This window comes from Typopeltis vanoorti, chromosome 10, assembly GCF_054136105.1.
Source record: "Typopeltis vanoorti isolate ZY-2024b chromosome 10, IOZ_Tvanoo_1.0, whole genome shotgun sequence".
NCBI classification, from domain to species: domain Eukaryota; kingdom Metazoa; phylum Arthropoda; class Arachnida; order Uropygi; family Thelyphonidae; genus Typopeltis; species Typopeltis vanoorti.
Genome location: NC_143558.1, coordinates 13,440,425 through 13,456,156, shown reverse-complemented (window position 1 = coordinate 13,456,156; position 15,732 = coordinate 13,440,425). Strand labels below are relative to the sequence as shown.

The 15,732-nt window shown below is 38.0% G+C and overlaps 1 protein-coding gene across 3 annotated transcripts in view; it reads left to right on the top strand.

Annotated features, from left to right (window-relative positions):
* The window catches only part of RyR (Ryanodine receptor), a 1,703,288-nt gene that overhangs the window by 703,305 nt on the left and 984,251 nt on the right, over positions 1 to 15,732 (top strand). For all 3 annotated transcript variants that reach the window (XM_090399345.1, XM_090399347.1, XM_090399344.1), the window contains exon 49: positions 7,836 to 7,960. In XM_090399345.1, coding sequence (XP_090255471.1) covers positions 7,836 to 7,960 — 125 coding nt within the window. The remainder of the gene's footprint in view (positions 1 to 7,835; positions 7,961 to 15,732) is intronic.

Sequence of the window (15,732 nt, the reverse complement as noted above, 5' to 3'; positions counted from 1 at the left end):
GGCCTTTGACAGTATACCACATGGAACTCTAATCAGTAAACTGCAGCATATGGGGATTGATAAAGGGTTGGTGAGATAGATAGGAGGGTGGCTGATGGAGAGATATCAGAGAGTGGTTTATTCAGGAATAGAGTCCAAAAGATGGCTTGTGACTAGTGGTGTGCTGCAGGGTTCTGTTCTTGGACCACTACTTTTCAATTTGTTCATTAACGATATAGTAAAGGATCTGAGAGGAAGTGTTCACTTGTATGCTGATGATGCAAAGTTGGGTAGAGCAATAGTGAGTGCACAGGATGTCAAAATTTTGCAAGATGATTTGGGTAGTTTGGAGGACTGCAAGCTGTATCCTTAGCTTTTCTTAACCCCCCCCCCCTTGTTGTTCTACATATACTCTTTTCTGATGTCCTCACACTGCTTGGACCCACTCAGGTAATCACCTCATGGTCATTCTCACCAATTGGTGGGTGATTTGAGACTTCATTTATAATTACATCCTCTAATGAGATGATCAAATCCAAGACCCACAATCCTCGTGTGCCCTCTATTACATACTGTCTGAGGTAGTTATCCCTCAAAACTCAAGAAACTCATTTTCTTTACTTCCTATTGCTATCTCATCATTCCTATCTATATTGCCATAATTAAAATCTCCCATAATGATCACTCTTTTCTTATTTGCTTGGCTAATTTGATTATAAATTTCAGTCACTACCATCCACATTTCCTAGTGTATAACAACATCCAACCAAGTATTTCATTCCATTGACTTCTATCTCACACCATACTGCTTCAAACCCACTGCACTATTTCCCTCTTGCATCTCTACTTGGTGTTTAGCTAGTCTAGAAAACGTGTTTTTAAAGTTAAATATAGTGTGGCATTTTGTCACAAATTGCGCTGCAGTTGTGCATCGGTTAGATACAAGTGTCCTTCAGTGATGTTATTGTTTGGAACTGTGTTGTATATATTGTTTTTTCACTGCCGTTTGTTTCATCATTTCAACGTGTAAAGATGGCGTCCAACAAGAAACGTACGTCAGCGGCACGCAGGACTTCTACTTCTACATGAAAGGCTGGGTCAGCATTAGATTTTTCACAATGGATGCATTGCGGAAACTGCTATATGTATGCGCTGAAAAATGTGAAGGATCTGTGGTCGGTCTGGCTAAATGAGAAGAACGAAAATGTCGACGTATGTGAGAAGTGTCGGGATAGGCTGGAGCATTTAGGAATGGAAGCTGACATTGTGACCATAGTGGAAGAACTTTGGCGGGAGTTTATGAAAATGAAAAATGACCTTCATCTTCTTCATGAGGAAGTGGAAGTGCTTGGTAAGGAGATACTGGAAGTTAAAGCTGAGTTTAATGTGTTAAACAGAGAAATTAGGACTATAGAGGTTACTTTAGCTGAAGTAACTAGAACAGGATTACATATGGGTGAGTCTTTGGTGAATGATGCAGTAATAAATAGTATGGGAGTGATTGGGAGTCAACAAAATAAAGCCACAAGTGGCCTAGAAGAAACGAGATGTTGTGAGAGTGGGGGGGTAAGTAATAGAGCATTAAGTAATGAAGCTGGGAGAGTCATGCTGAATAGCGTAGAGAATGAGTCCATGAGTGTGGACTTGAATGAAGTTAAGAGTGGTAAGATATATGGTGATTCTATGACTAAGGGTATGGAGAGTGGTATGCATGTGGAGTGCTTGGCTGGTGGGACAATAGAAAGAGTGGCTTTAGCGATAAAGAGAGGGCATGAAGCAGACAAGATGATAGTTATGGTGGGTACGAATGACCTGAGAGGTAGTATAAATTGGGTAGGAAAAGATTTAAGAACATTATTAGATATTGTGAAGAGGAAAAGTGTCAATGGGAGTATAGTGTGTGTGCTGCCTTGTTTTGACAATTACGAGTTAAGTAGATGAGCAATGATAATGAATGATATGATTGCAAAATTGTGCAAAAAAAGCGGTCTGGAATTTGTTGATATTTGGAGTGTATTTGAAGGAAAAAGGCAGTTGTATGCTAGAGATGGACTGCATCTTAACATGGAAGGACATAAGCGATTGAAGAAGTTATCGTTTTCTGAACAAGTTGAAGTTATTGGGCAGGGAAACTAATATTGAAAAGGTTGAGTGTAAGCGAGAGAAACTTTAGCTGATTATATATTTATTGATCCTTATGTGCAGAATAAATTGCAGAAGAGAGGGGATAAAAATCGGCATGGGACTACGGAAGTTAGTGACTTATATATCAGTTTTAAAGCCAGTACAAGATCTAGAGGGAATCTGCAATTTTTGTATACCAATGCTAGAAGCATTCGAAATAAGAGAGAAGAATTTTTGGCATTAGTCAGTGCAATCTCACCAAAAGTTGTAGGCATTAGTGAAACTTGGCTGTCAGCAGAAGATGTGGTCACTGGAATTGAATGTGATGGGTACAGTATTTTCAGGGAGGATAGAGAAGATAGAACAGGAGGAGGAGTACTGTTGATGATAGCTGATGTGTTGCAGCCAAAGATAGTAGTATATCAAGATGATAGACATGTGAATGAGAGTTCATTTGAGGCAGTCTGGTGCGAAGTAGTGACCAATGCAGCCAAATATACAGTTGGATGCTGCTACAGGCCAGGGAGTGCAGGGGGAGATATTGAATTCATGCATCAGCAAATTAATGCAATGAGTGAAGGCTTAGTGATTATTATGGGGGATTTTAATTACGGTGATATCAATTGGAAGGAGGAAATATTACGTAGCAAAAAGGAAATGGAGTTCATACATCTTCTATGAGATAATTACTTGAAACAGCACATAACTGAAAGGACATGTAGTGTGAGAGTGTTGGACCGGGTTATTGGTTCAGAGGTTATATGCATAAGTAAGGTGTCCTAGTTACCTCCAATTGGTGAAAGTGATCATGTGATATTGACTTGGGAGGTTACAAAATCTGTGGATTTTTCTGTTAAGAAAGGGTATATATGGAACTACAGGTTAGGCAATTATATCAAGCTTCGGAGTGAGCTTGCAGCCATCCCATGGCAGAACATATTGCAAGGGAAAGATGTTAGAAGTGCATGGGATAAAATCAGCGGGTATCTGAGGAAAGCAATATCAGATTGTGTCCCCATGGTCAGAAGGTCAAACAAGGCAGGCGTTAAATGGATGAGCAGTAGTATCAAGCTTGATCTGCAAAAAAGAAAAGGTTATGGAGAATTTACAAGGAGAAAGGCGACCAGTACACCCATGAGCAGTACAAGGCTCAAGCTAGGAAGGTTACCAGCATAGTAAGAAAAGCTAAATCAGATTATGAGAAGACCTTAGCCAAAGAGATCAAGGATAATCCCAAAGAGTTCTTCCGCTATGTGGCAAGTAAGAGGAAGAATGACTTCGGAAGGATAACTTTAGTGGGTGCTGATAGTATTGAGGTGACAAAATCAGATGTAATAGTCGAGTTACTGAGTGATCACTTTTCAAAAGTCAATCACCCAAGTGAGGATATCTCTATACCTGTAGCAATACCTAATGTGAGAATTGAAGCTAAAGAATCAGAGGTATTAAATATATTGCAAAATTTAAATACAAACACTGCTGTGGGCTTAGAAGGAATATCAGCTCGGGTGTTGCGTGAATGTGCAAATGAATTGTCAACCCCTCTTACTTGGATATTTAATTTAAGTTTGAACTCTGGTATGGTTCCTAGGGAGTGGAAGTTAGGCAAAGTGGTTCGTTTGCATAAGGGTGGCTCTAAAGATACTCTATAGAATACTCTATAGAGGCCAACATGGTTTTGTTAAAGGTAGATCCTGCCTTAGCAATCTATTAACTATTCATAATAGAATAACATCTGAGTTGGACAAAGCAGCAGGCTACACAGTGGTACTTCTGGATTTTGCTAAGGCTTTTGACATGATATCCCATGGAACTCTGTTAAGCAAATTGGAGCAGATGGGAATGGATATTAAATTGGTGATATGGATAGGAGAATGGCTCAGGGAGAGATACCATAAGGTGGTGTATGGAGGAGCCGAGTCCAGAATGAGGCGGGTGACCAGTGGTGTGCCTCAGGGCTCTGTGCTTGGGCCAATGTTGTTTAATTTGTATATAAATGATATTGGAAATGGCTTAAAGGGAGATATTCAGTTGTTTGCTGATGATATTACAGAATTGTATAGCGCAATAAAAAATCAAGCTGATGTTGAAAGTTTGCAGGATGATTTAAATAAGCTGGTAAAATGGGCAAAAGATAATGGATGTCAGTTCAATGTGGAAAAGTGTAAATCATGCATTTTGGGATTAAAAGACTACCAGCTGTGTACTACATTGATGGAAAGGTACTCCAAGAGATTGATGAGGCTAGGGAATTAGGGGTGTTGGTAGATAGGGAGATGAAGTTCAGAGGACACATTGCTAAGGTGTCCAAGATTGCACATAGGATTACTTGGTTGTTGAGGAACACACTGACATCCAGAGATAAAGAGATTATTAATCCCCTTTATAAAGCATTGATACTTCCACATTTGGATTACTATGCTCAGGTCTGGTCACCTGGATTCCTTGGAGATGAGGAGGCTGTGGAGAGGGTTCAGAGAAGAGTGACCAAGTTGGTGAGTGATATAAAAAATGTCCCCTACATTGATAGATTGAGAACTTGTGGATTGCAGAGATTGGTTGATAGGTGAAGAAGAGAGGATATGATAGAAACATTTAAATTACTGAAAAGTTTTTATAGGATTGATGCAGGGGAAATGTTTCAACTGTGTGATAGTGATGAAAGAACAAGAGGTCATCCTCTGGAAATTAAAGAAGAGTGTGGTTAACAAAGGTGTCAGAACAAAGTTTTTTGCCTGGAGGGTGGTGAACGAGTGGAATTCATTGCCTGACTTCGCACTTCACGAAACAACTGAAGTCTAAGTTAAAGTTGTGCACTGACAAAGCCACTGCCATCTTTCTTCTGCCGGTTACTACTCTATGGTTTAATAACAACAAATTTGTAATTAAGTTTAAGCATCCACTTCTTTCTTATTGGAGCTTAGGAAGATTTAACAGGGCTGGAGTAGGAGTTCTTATTCTTGGTCCCCTTCTTTGGGTCATTCTGTAATATCCAAAGGGATGCAGAAGTGAAAATCTTGACAATAGACTGGAAACACTGTGGATGTGTAATAAGATTTATAAATGTTTATGCTCCATTCAATGGAATAGGTAGACAAAAATTTTTCCAGGAATTGGAGCCACATTTATACAGTGCTCACTACATCATTCCAACTGGAGACTGGAATTATATTGAAAGCCCAACATTAGACAAAATAGGAGGACACCCCAGGAGTGGAAAAGTGGGATCTGCACAGTTAAAAACATGTCTTGACAATGCTCAACTAGTAGACTCATGGAGGATTCACAATCCTAATCTCTAGGCTTACACGTACATGAATCAAGGTATTGGTACTCGTATTGATTGAATTTATATCTCTTCTTCCCTTATAAATAGGATAATTCATATAAAACATATTGACATCAACATGTCGGATTATAATCCAGTTCTACTTAAGTTCCACTGCATGAAAAAAGTAGAGATCTATTCCTGACTGTGGAGGTTATATAAACACTCATGTTTATATAAGGATCTATGTAAGCATGAGCGTTTATATAAAGAAAGTGCTGAAGCCCTATGTCACAGACCCAATTTAAACCAAATGACGTTCAACCATATCAACCTTCTGTCAACCATATCTCAGAAATCCCAATAATCTTTGGATTGACTAATGCTATCAAGCACCGATTCATCTCCTATATTTTGGATAATCGGAAAAACTCATTCTTAATTTTTCTACACTGTAGAGGTATTAAAAGAGAGTTAGCCTGATACACATAAATGTATAAAGAAATTTTTAAAAAATAAAAAATAAAAAATATTCCTTTCAAATTATGTATTTTACAATAGACTTATTTCAATTCATACATGAAAATACTTAACTAATACTTTCTTATTAAATTAATTAATAAATATTAAAATAACTAAAATAATTATGCAAAACCCTACTCATCGCTCAAAATATGTGCTTGTCCAAATCTGTCCCACTTTTTTTAATGATATGTCTTTATATGCCATTAGAGGGGGTGCGGAGAGGGCGGTCCGCCCAGGGTGGTACTTTGAACATTTTTGAACTTTTGCAGTTAATTCTAAAATACAGTCTCGAGAACTCAGTTCCAATTATTGTAATACTACAGTGAATTTTCCTCGCAATTGCTGTAAGTGTTGCTAGTTGTGAGAGGAGTTTTTCTAAATAAAAATGATTAAGAATTACCTACCTTACTATGAAATAGACCGACGATTTTGCTAACAGAAAAGCAAGAAAAATAACATTTTAGAATGTGAATGTTGAAATTAAAGTTTTACTTCAAAAATAAACATAGTGTTTTAATTTATTTCCTTATACGTCGTTTTGACTTTTTATAGTATTTTTGGTGTGTATTGAGAGGGGTGCCAAACTCGGGGACTGCCCCGGGCAACAAAAGCTCTAGCTACACCACTGGGCATCATCCATGCATTTAAATGGAAATATAGAAAAATGCTTGTTGAAAAAGCTGTGTTTATGCATGATAATGGTATGGACTAAAGACAAATGACCATATCAATCCGTGTTGTTTTTCACATATTCTTTCCTCATAGAAACAAATAGTTGAGTTCCATACATATGATTACCTAATAGTTGCATTTTTCAAATGGCAGATTTGACACATTGTTCACAATAACATTCAGTAACAATGATTCCCAATCCTTCTTGCCCTTTACATACTGCTTCATGTTACATAATGTTGAAGGTAGTGTCACTCAAATATATAAGAAATTAATTTTCTTGCTCCTTGATACTTAGCTTTTTATGCCAATCAATATTTCTATAATTACAATTAAAATTATTCATAATGAGTACCTTCTTCTATAAAGCAGTATTCCAAATTTTCTTCCCTTTCCATTTCTCTAGCGAAATCCAACTAATATATCCTCCATGATATATCTAAATACCCACTAATATACTTCCTATATGTCTGCACGGTTAGCCTAGTAGCTTTGCACTTTGCAATCATATGGCTGGGGAAGGAGTGTCCTAGGTTCAATTTCAGTCAACGACGTGAGGAGTTTAAGGATCAGCCATAGCCGAGTTAGCCTGTCTTGGGTGTGGACAATAGGGTTTTATCTGCCAATTTATCTGGGGTTTTTCTTCTCGCAAAGCAGGCAAACTGGCCCCGTGAACACATACTTTGACAGACATGGGATACTACCAGGAATAAGAAGCAACCAACTTATTCCGTGGGATTATTGGTTACGGAAGCTTACGCAGTAAAATGTGTAGGCCTGCACAAAAGCATAACATACGATGACCACCACCTCATTTGACATCATTTAGAGCACAAAAAAAAATCTTTCACAGAAACATAGACAAGTGATAATCAATAAACTAAGAAAAAGTCCAGAATTGTAACAGAGAAAAGAGCTAACAATTGATCATAGCATCAGTCTTGTAGTACTGGTAGTTGTAGTATTGTTCTCTCTTCGCAATAATATTTTGAAATATGTTCTTATGAAAAATAATTAATTCTTCAAGAACCATATGGCTTAGAAAAAAATACATAAAAAAATAATTAAAAGCATTGCTAGGCAACCTGCTTTTCTGAATATCAAAGCAATATGGAACATCTGATAGATGCATATGCACAAAAACAAGATATGTAATGTTATAGTTTGGGCCTATAAATAAGAATTAATTTATTGTTAATAGCTTAGAATCTTTCTATATAATGTTAAAATGCTATTAACTTTAAACTTTTTCCCTCCAACTTGGCAGAACTTTTGACAAAGAAAATTATTAGCACCCTTGTAAAATGGGCAGAGGAGTCAGAATTGGAAAACAGGGAACTCATTCGACAGATGTTTCATCTTCTCCTCAGGGCCTTCAATGGAGTTGGTGAGGCAAGTTAACTTTGTTTTTCATTGTTCTTGTTCATTATTAAATTATTCAGGTAATGTTTCTTTTTTTTATCAGATTTCATTATAATGTCTTAAATTGATTCAAAAAATTTATGCCCTATCCCTTCTTGTATGCTGACTCAACATTTTTGAGAGGGTGTCACAAGAAGAAACAGTTGAGTATGTCATAGTTTTTTGCTTTTGTTTTGAAATTAGATTGGTGAAAAGTGAAGTAGAAATTTCAAATTAGGGCGCTAGTGAGACAAGCGCTGTGGACGTACCTAAGAAGAGCTCCTGATTCAGATAAGTTATTCTAGAAATAATTAATTATATATGCGTAATTGTTGGAGTAAGAGCAGCTGTAAACATTGTGCGCTACCGGTATCATTGGTGTGGGGGATTTTTCTTGCCTAAACTTACTTACGAAATCGTTATTATTAGACCTAGTAAAAAAAAAAAAAAAAATGGTGGCGGCATTGTCATTCCATGATTTTAATTTAGATTTCAGTCGTTTCATTAAGTGTGAGGTCTGTTATATGTATTCCTTCGATTACATAAATGATTTGTGGATGTTTAGCGTGGATGGAAGAAGGGTGTGTGCGAAGTGTGACCTGAATGAGGAACTGATGAATGCAAATATGAAATTGATGACAAAAAGTGTTAGTAACGAATTTGTCGCGAGTGCACTTTTGAAAGAGAAGGATTGTGAGACCTAGTAAAAAAAAAAAAATGGTGGCGGCATTGTAATTCCATGATTTTAATTTAGATTTCAGTCGTTTCATTAAGTGTGAGGTCTGTTATATGTATTCCTTCAATTACATAGATGATTTGTGGATGTTTAGCGTGGATGGAAGAAGGGTGTGTGCGAAGTGTGACCTCAATGAGGAGCTGATGAATGCAAATATGAAACTGATGACAGAAAGTGTTAGTAACGATTGTGTCGCGAGTGCACTTTTGAAAGAGAAGGATGGCGGGAAGACAGGCGAAAAAATGTTAAAAAATCAAGAAAAAAAAGAAAAAGAGCAATTTGAAAACCGTAACAGATGTTAAAAGGGACAAAAGTGAGGCAAGAGTGGTGGAAAGAAACGAAATTGAGAGAACGAATGAAAGTAGAAATGGCGTGATGCAGAAATCGCAAGTGAAAAAAATCCAAAGAATAAATGATAGCGAAAAAAGAATGAATGATGGCGAAAGTTGGAGACATGTTGGACTGAAACTACTGAAACAAAGAAAGATGAATGAGAGTAAAAGTGAGAAGAATGATAGTGAAAGTTGGATGTATGTTGGACCAAAAGTACGGAAACAAAGAATGATGAATGAGAGGGAAAGTGAGAAGGGGGGGTCGAGAGTTAGAAAGTTAGAAAGATTTAATGATAGAGAGAATGTGTCTCGAGGTTCGGAAGGTGAATTGGATTGGATGAAGCAAGAAATGAAATGGATGCGGAATGAAATTAAGAGAATTCAGGTCAAAACTATTAAAATAAATCATGATGGCATGAAAGAGTTAACGAAAGATGAGCGAGTGGCGTTGTATGGCGACTACATTATTAAAGGTATGCTAGAGGATAGAATGCACAAGGTATGTTTTCCATGCGGTAAAATGAGTAGAGTGATTGAAGCATTGGATATGAGGTGGGAGCGAGCAAAAGAGTTAATTGGTACAAATGACTTGAGAAAGAACAAAGAGCATGTCAGAATGAATGTCAGGAGGCTGCTTGGAAAGATAAAAGAGAATAGAGAGACGGGAAGGGTAGTCAGTTTGTTGCCGAAGTATGATTGTAGTGAAATGAGGCGGGTAGCAAGGATTATGAATGATATTCTGACTGAAATGTGTGAGAAGATGGGAGTACAGTTTGTTAATGTGTGGAATGAGTTTGAGGGACGAAGTGAGCTGTATGGGAGCGATGGACTGCATTTGAGTGGTTATGGTGTGAGATACTTGGAGAGACTGCTGCTGGAAGGTAGAGAAGTGAATAAAGAGAATGAATCAGATCGAGAGGGGAGTGATGTGGAAGAGCAGGAGAGTAAGACAGGAGAGATTGAAGAAGCGGAAATGAATGGGGAGGTGAGTGGTATGAGTATAGAAAATGAGAGAATGGGTGTAGGGATCAAGAGGAAACAGATGAAATTGAAAAGGGTTCTAAAACGAAGAAGCAGAAAGGGAAATGGCCCCAGTCCAGCATGGAGAGATCACATCGAGTGAGTGGTATCAGTGGAACTAGCTGTAGATCCAGAAATGAACTGTTGTGTTTCTATACCAATGCTAGAAGTATAAGAAACAAGGTGGATGAAATGGTTGCACTAATTGCGTCTGTTCGATCAAAGATAAGTGAGACATGGTTAGATGAGGACAACATCCCGACAGGAATAGAGATGGAAGAGTATGATATGTTTTGTGAGGATACAAGGGGTAAAAAAAGGGAGGGGGAGTGCTATTGACGATAGAGAAAGAGTAATGTCCATACAAGGTAGAGATGCAAGAGGGAAATAGGGCCAGTGGTTTTGAGGCAGTATTGTGTGAGATAGAAATGAATGGAATTAAATACTTGGTGGGATGTTGTTATAGACTTGGTAATGTGGATGGTGGTGATACTGAAACGTATAGTCAAATAAGCCAAGCAAATAAGAAAAGGGTGATCATTATTGGGGATTTAATTATGGAAATATAGACCGGAATGAAGAGATAGCAACTGGAAGTAAAGAAAATGAGTTTCTTGAGTTTTTGAGGGATAACTACCTCAGACAGTATGTAACAGAGGGCACACAAGGATTAAGGGTCTTGGATTTGGTCATCTCATCGGAGGATGTAATTATAAATGAGGTGTCAAAGCATCCACCAATTGGTGAAAGTGACCATGAGGTGATTACCTGGGTGGTTGCCAGCAGTGCAAGGACCCCTGTGAAAAAAGGGTATATGTGGAACTACAAGGGGGCTGATTATGAAGAGCTCAGGAGAGAGCTTGCAGGTTAATGAGGAGTTAGCTGGAAAAGAGTTCAATGCAGCTTGGGGGATTTTCAAAAAATATTTAGTAGATGCAATGTCTAAATGTATTCCAAGGTTGAGAAGGTTAAATAAGGTAGGTGTGAAATGGATGAATAAAGAGATTAAGCATGCAATACAGAGAAAAAGGGCATTTTCGAGGCAGCATAAGAAAAGTGGAAGTAACCAATTTCATGAGGTCTACAAAGACCAAGCAAGGAGGGTGACTTGGTTGGTGAGAGTAGATAAAGAGAGGTATGAACAGCTGTTAGCTAATGAAGCCAAAAAGAATCCTAGGGAGTTCTTTTGATATGTAGCCAAGAAAAGAAAGAATGATTATGGAAAGATGGCATTGATTGGAGGAAATGCTATAAAGACAGCTGTTGCAGAATGTGTGGTGGAGATACTTAATGAGCAGTTCATAAAGATCTTTCAATCTTGTGAATGTGACTTCATGGAGAGATTAAGAACAGTTGATGATGGGGAGGAGAGATTGACTGTAAGTGACCAAGAGGTGTTTGGGGAGCTGAGTAAACTAGATGTAAATAAGGCTATGGGACTTGATAATAAATAACACCGCGTATTCTGAAGGAATGTGCCAGAGAGTTGACACCTGCGTTGACATATTTTTTTATTACGAGTCTTGCACTTGGTCAAGAACCTAAAGAGTGGAAGGAGGACAAGATTGTGCCACTTCATAAAGGAGGTGATCGAACACAAGCATCAAACTATAGTCCTATCTCTGTGTCAGTGTTGTGGTTAAGTTGTTCGAGAAGCTTGTGAGAACTAGGATCCAGAGTTGGGTTGACAACAATGGTGTAATCTTTGATGGACAGCATGAATTGCTAAAGGGAGGTCATGTTTTAGTAATCTACTTACTTATTACAATAAAGTGACTGCTTCCTTGGACAGAGGAGAAGGATACACAGTAATATACTTGGATTTCGCAAAGGCTTTTGATAGAGTATCTCATGATAAGTTGATAGTCAAACTAGATTAGATCGCTTTGGATATTAGATTAGTGCATAGGATTGGAGAATGGCTATCTGATAGGTAGCAACAAGTTGTGTATCGGGGTACGATTTCCAGGAAAATGAATACCAATAGTGGAGTGCCTACCGGGTCTGTTTTAGGGCCATTGCTATTTAACTTGTATAGTAATGATATTGGTGAAGATTTGGATGGAGATATTCAGTTGTTTGCAGATGATGCAAAGTTGGTACGAATCATGATGAGTAGAGAAGATGTTGTGGCCTTGCAAGAAGTCTTGAATAAATTGAGTGATTGGGCAAGCAAATGGGGATGTGAGTTCAATGTTGCAAAATGTAAGGTTTTAAAATTTGGAAAACAAAGATGGCATGCAGGATTTATGCTTAGTGAGAATATATTGGTGGAGGTAGAGGAAGTAATAGATCTGGTGGTGATAGTGGATAAGGATCTAAAATTTAGGGGACACATTCACAAAATTGTGAAGACAACACAAAGACTTCTGGGAATGATGCAGAGGACACTGATGTGTAGAAGTAAGGAGATTCTTGTCCCATTGTATAAGTCTTTGATTAGGCCACACATGGATTATTCTGCCCAGATTTGGTCACCGGGTTTTTAGAAGGATGAAGAGATGTTGGAAAGGGGTCCAAAGGCGACTGACTAAGGTAGTTTCTGACTTTTGGAATGTTGAGTATGAGGAAAGATTGAGAAGATTCAAATTGCAGAGTCTGGTGGAGAGAAGGAAGAGGGGAGATATGATAGAGACCTACAAGTTGGTATGGCGTTGTTATAAGATCAGTGGTGGAGAAGTTCTACAGAGAATAGTGGGAGATAAGGGGAGAACCAGAGGTCATCCCTGGAAACTGTATAAAGAGGGTGTGAGTAGGGAGTGAGAGGCAGGTTGTTTTCGTGCAGAGTTGTGAATGATTGGAATGCCTTGCCTGAGAGTGTGGTGGTGTCTGCAAGGAGTTTAAATGCGTTTAAGACACGGTAAGGTGAGATGTGTGTGTGTGTGATAAAAGGACCTCCCAGATGAGTCTTTGACTCCATGAGGTCTTGGGAAATAATTATAATAATAATAATAAATCTTACATTTAATTTTCTTTCAGGATATGTTGTATGTTATGGAAGACAGGTTGCACTAATAGATGAATAAATGAAAATCATGAATGCAATATGGAGGGAATGGTGAGAATGTTTGAAGGTTCATTTATCTCATGCAAACATAATAAACATACGAATGGCATTGAATATGGTTATGCATCTGGCAAAGGGATATAAATGCATGGTTTGGTCCTTTTGATTGAGTGTATCTGGGAATGGAAAAGAGAAAGCTACTTAGACATGCTGTCTACGTACAAGAAAAGGCCTGGTGTAATTTTTATTTGTTATGTCTATACACAAATTCGTTGTTTATTAAATACACTATGTCCTAAGTTGGTTGGCAGTAGTGCAACCTATCTTTCAGAATTAGATGTTGTAACTGGAATCGAGTGTAAAAAGTATAGTATTTTTAGGAATGACAGAAGAGATAAGAGAGGAAGGAGGGGAAGGGAGTGTATTACTATAATATAAGACTACTTAATTTCTGTTAGAGTAATAAAGTGTGAATGCAATAACGGTAATAATGTGCCATGTAGCATCAAGTTTCAGGTCATCTGGTGTGAAGTAAAGCCTAACAAAGATGAAATATGTGAAGTAAAGGCTAAAAAAGATGAAATTAAGAAACAAAGCAGATGAAATGGATGCACTAATTGCATCTGTTCACCCGAAAGATTGTTGGAATAAGTGAGACACGGTTGGAAGAGGATAACATCCTGACAGGAATAGAGATGGAAGGATTTGTTTCGTGAAGATAGAAGGTGTAAAAAGGGAGGGGGGGGGTGTTATTGATGATAGAGAAAGAGTTATGTCCATACAAAGTAGAGATTCAAGAGAGAAATAGTGCCAGTAGTTTTGAGGTAGTATGGTATGAGAGAGAGGTGAATGGAATCAAATATTTGGTTGGATGTTGTTATAGACCAGGTAATGTGGATGGTGGTGATATTGAAATGTATGATCAAATTAGCCAAGCAAATAAGAAAAGGGTGATCATTATGTGTGATTTTAATTATGGCAATATAGACTGGAATGAAGAGATAGCAACTGGAAGTAAAGAAAATGAGTTTCTTGAGTTTTTGAGGGATAACTACCTCAGAAAGTATATAACAGAGGGCACACGAGGATTAAGGGTCTTGGATTTGGTCATCTCATCTGAGGATGTAATTATAAATGAGGTGTCAAATCATCCACCAATTGGTGAGAGTGACCATGAGGTGATTACATGGGTGGTTGCCAGAAGTGTGAGGACCTCTGTGAGAAAAAGGTATATGTGAAACTACAAGGGGGAGGGGTGATTATGAAGAGCTCAGGAGACAGCTTGCAGGTGTAGCATGGAATGAGGAGTTAGCTGGAAAAGAGATCAATGCAGCTTGGGGGATTTTCAGAAATTATTTAGTAGATGCAATGTCTAAATGTATTCCAAGAGTTAGAAGGTTAAATAAGGTAGATGTGAGATGGATGAATGAAGAGATTAAGCATGTGATACTGAGAAAAAGGGCATTATGGAGGCAGCATAAGAGAAGTGGAAATAACCAATTCCATTAGGTTTACAAAGACCAGGCAAGGTGGATGACTTGGTTGGTGAGGGTAGCTAAAGCGAGATATGAACAGCGGTTAGCTAATGAAGTAAAAAAAAATCGTATGGAGTTCTTTGGATATGTAGCCAGCTAATGAAAGAATGATTATTTGATTGGAGAAAATGGTATAAAGACAGCTGTTGCAGAATGTGTCGTGGAGATACTTAATGAGCAGTTTATAAAGGTCTTTCAATCTTGTGAATGTGACTTCATGGAGAGATTGAGAACAGTTGATGATGGGGAGGAGAGACTGACTGTATGTGAGCAAGATGTGTATAGGTAGTTGAGCAAACTAGATGTTAATAAGGTTGTGGGACTTGATAATATATCACCATGTATTCTAAAGGAATGTGCCAGGGAGTTGACACCTGCTTTGACATATTTTTTTAATATAAACCCTTGCACTATGTCAATTTCCTAAGGAGTGGAAGGAGGGCAAGATTGTGCCACTTCATAAAGGAGGTGATCAAACTCAAGCATCAAACTATAAGCCTATCTGTGTGTCAGGTGTTGTGGTTAAGTTGTTGGAGAAGCTTGTGAGAACTAGGATTTAGAATTGGGTTGATAACAATGGTATTATCTTTGATGGACAGCATGGATTTGCTAAAGGGAGGTCATGATTTAGTAATCTACTTACTTATTACAATAAAGTGACTGCTTTCCTGGACAGAGGAGAAGGATACACAGTGATATACTTGGATTTTGCAAAGCCATTTGATAGATTACTTTATGATAAGTTGACAGTCAAACTAGAGCAGATTGGGTTGAATGTTAGATTAGTGCATTGGATTGGAGACTGGCTATCTGATAGGTATCAACAAGTTGTGTATGGAGGAGCGATATTCAGGAAAAGGAAAGTCACTAGTGGAGTGCCTCAGGGGTCTGTTTTAGGGCCATTACTATTTAACTTGTATATTAATGATATTGGCGAAGATTTGGATTGAGATATACAGTTGTTTGCAGATGATGCAAAGTTGGGACGAACCATAAAGAGTAGTGAATATGTTGTGGCCTTACAAGAAGACTTGAATAAATTGAGTGATTGGGCACAGAAATGGGATGCGAGTTCAATGTTGAAAAATGTAAGGTTTTAAAATTTGGAAAACAAAGATGGGATGCAGAATTTA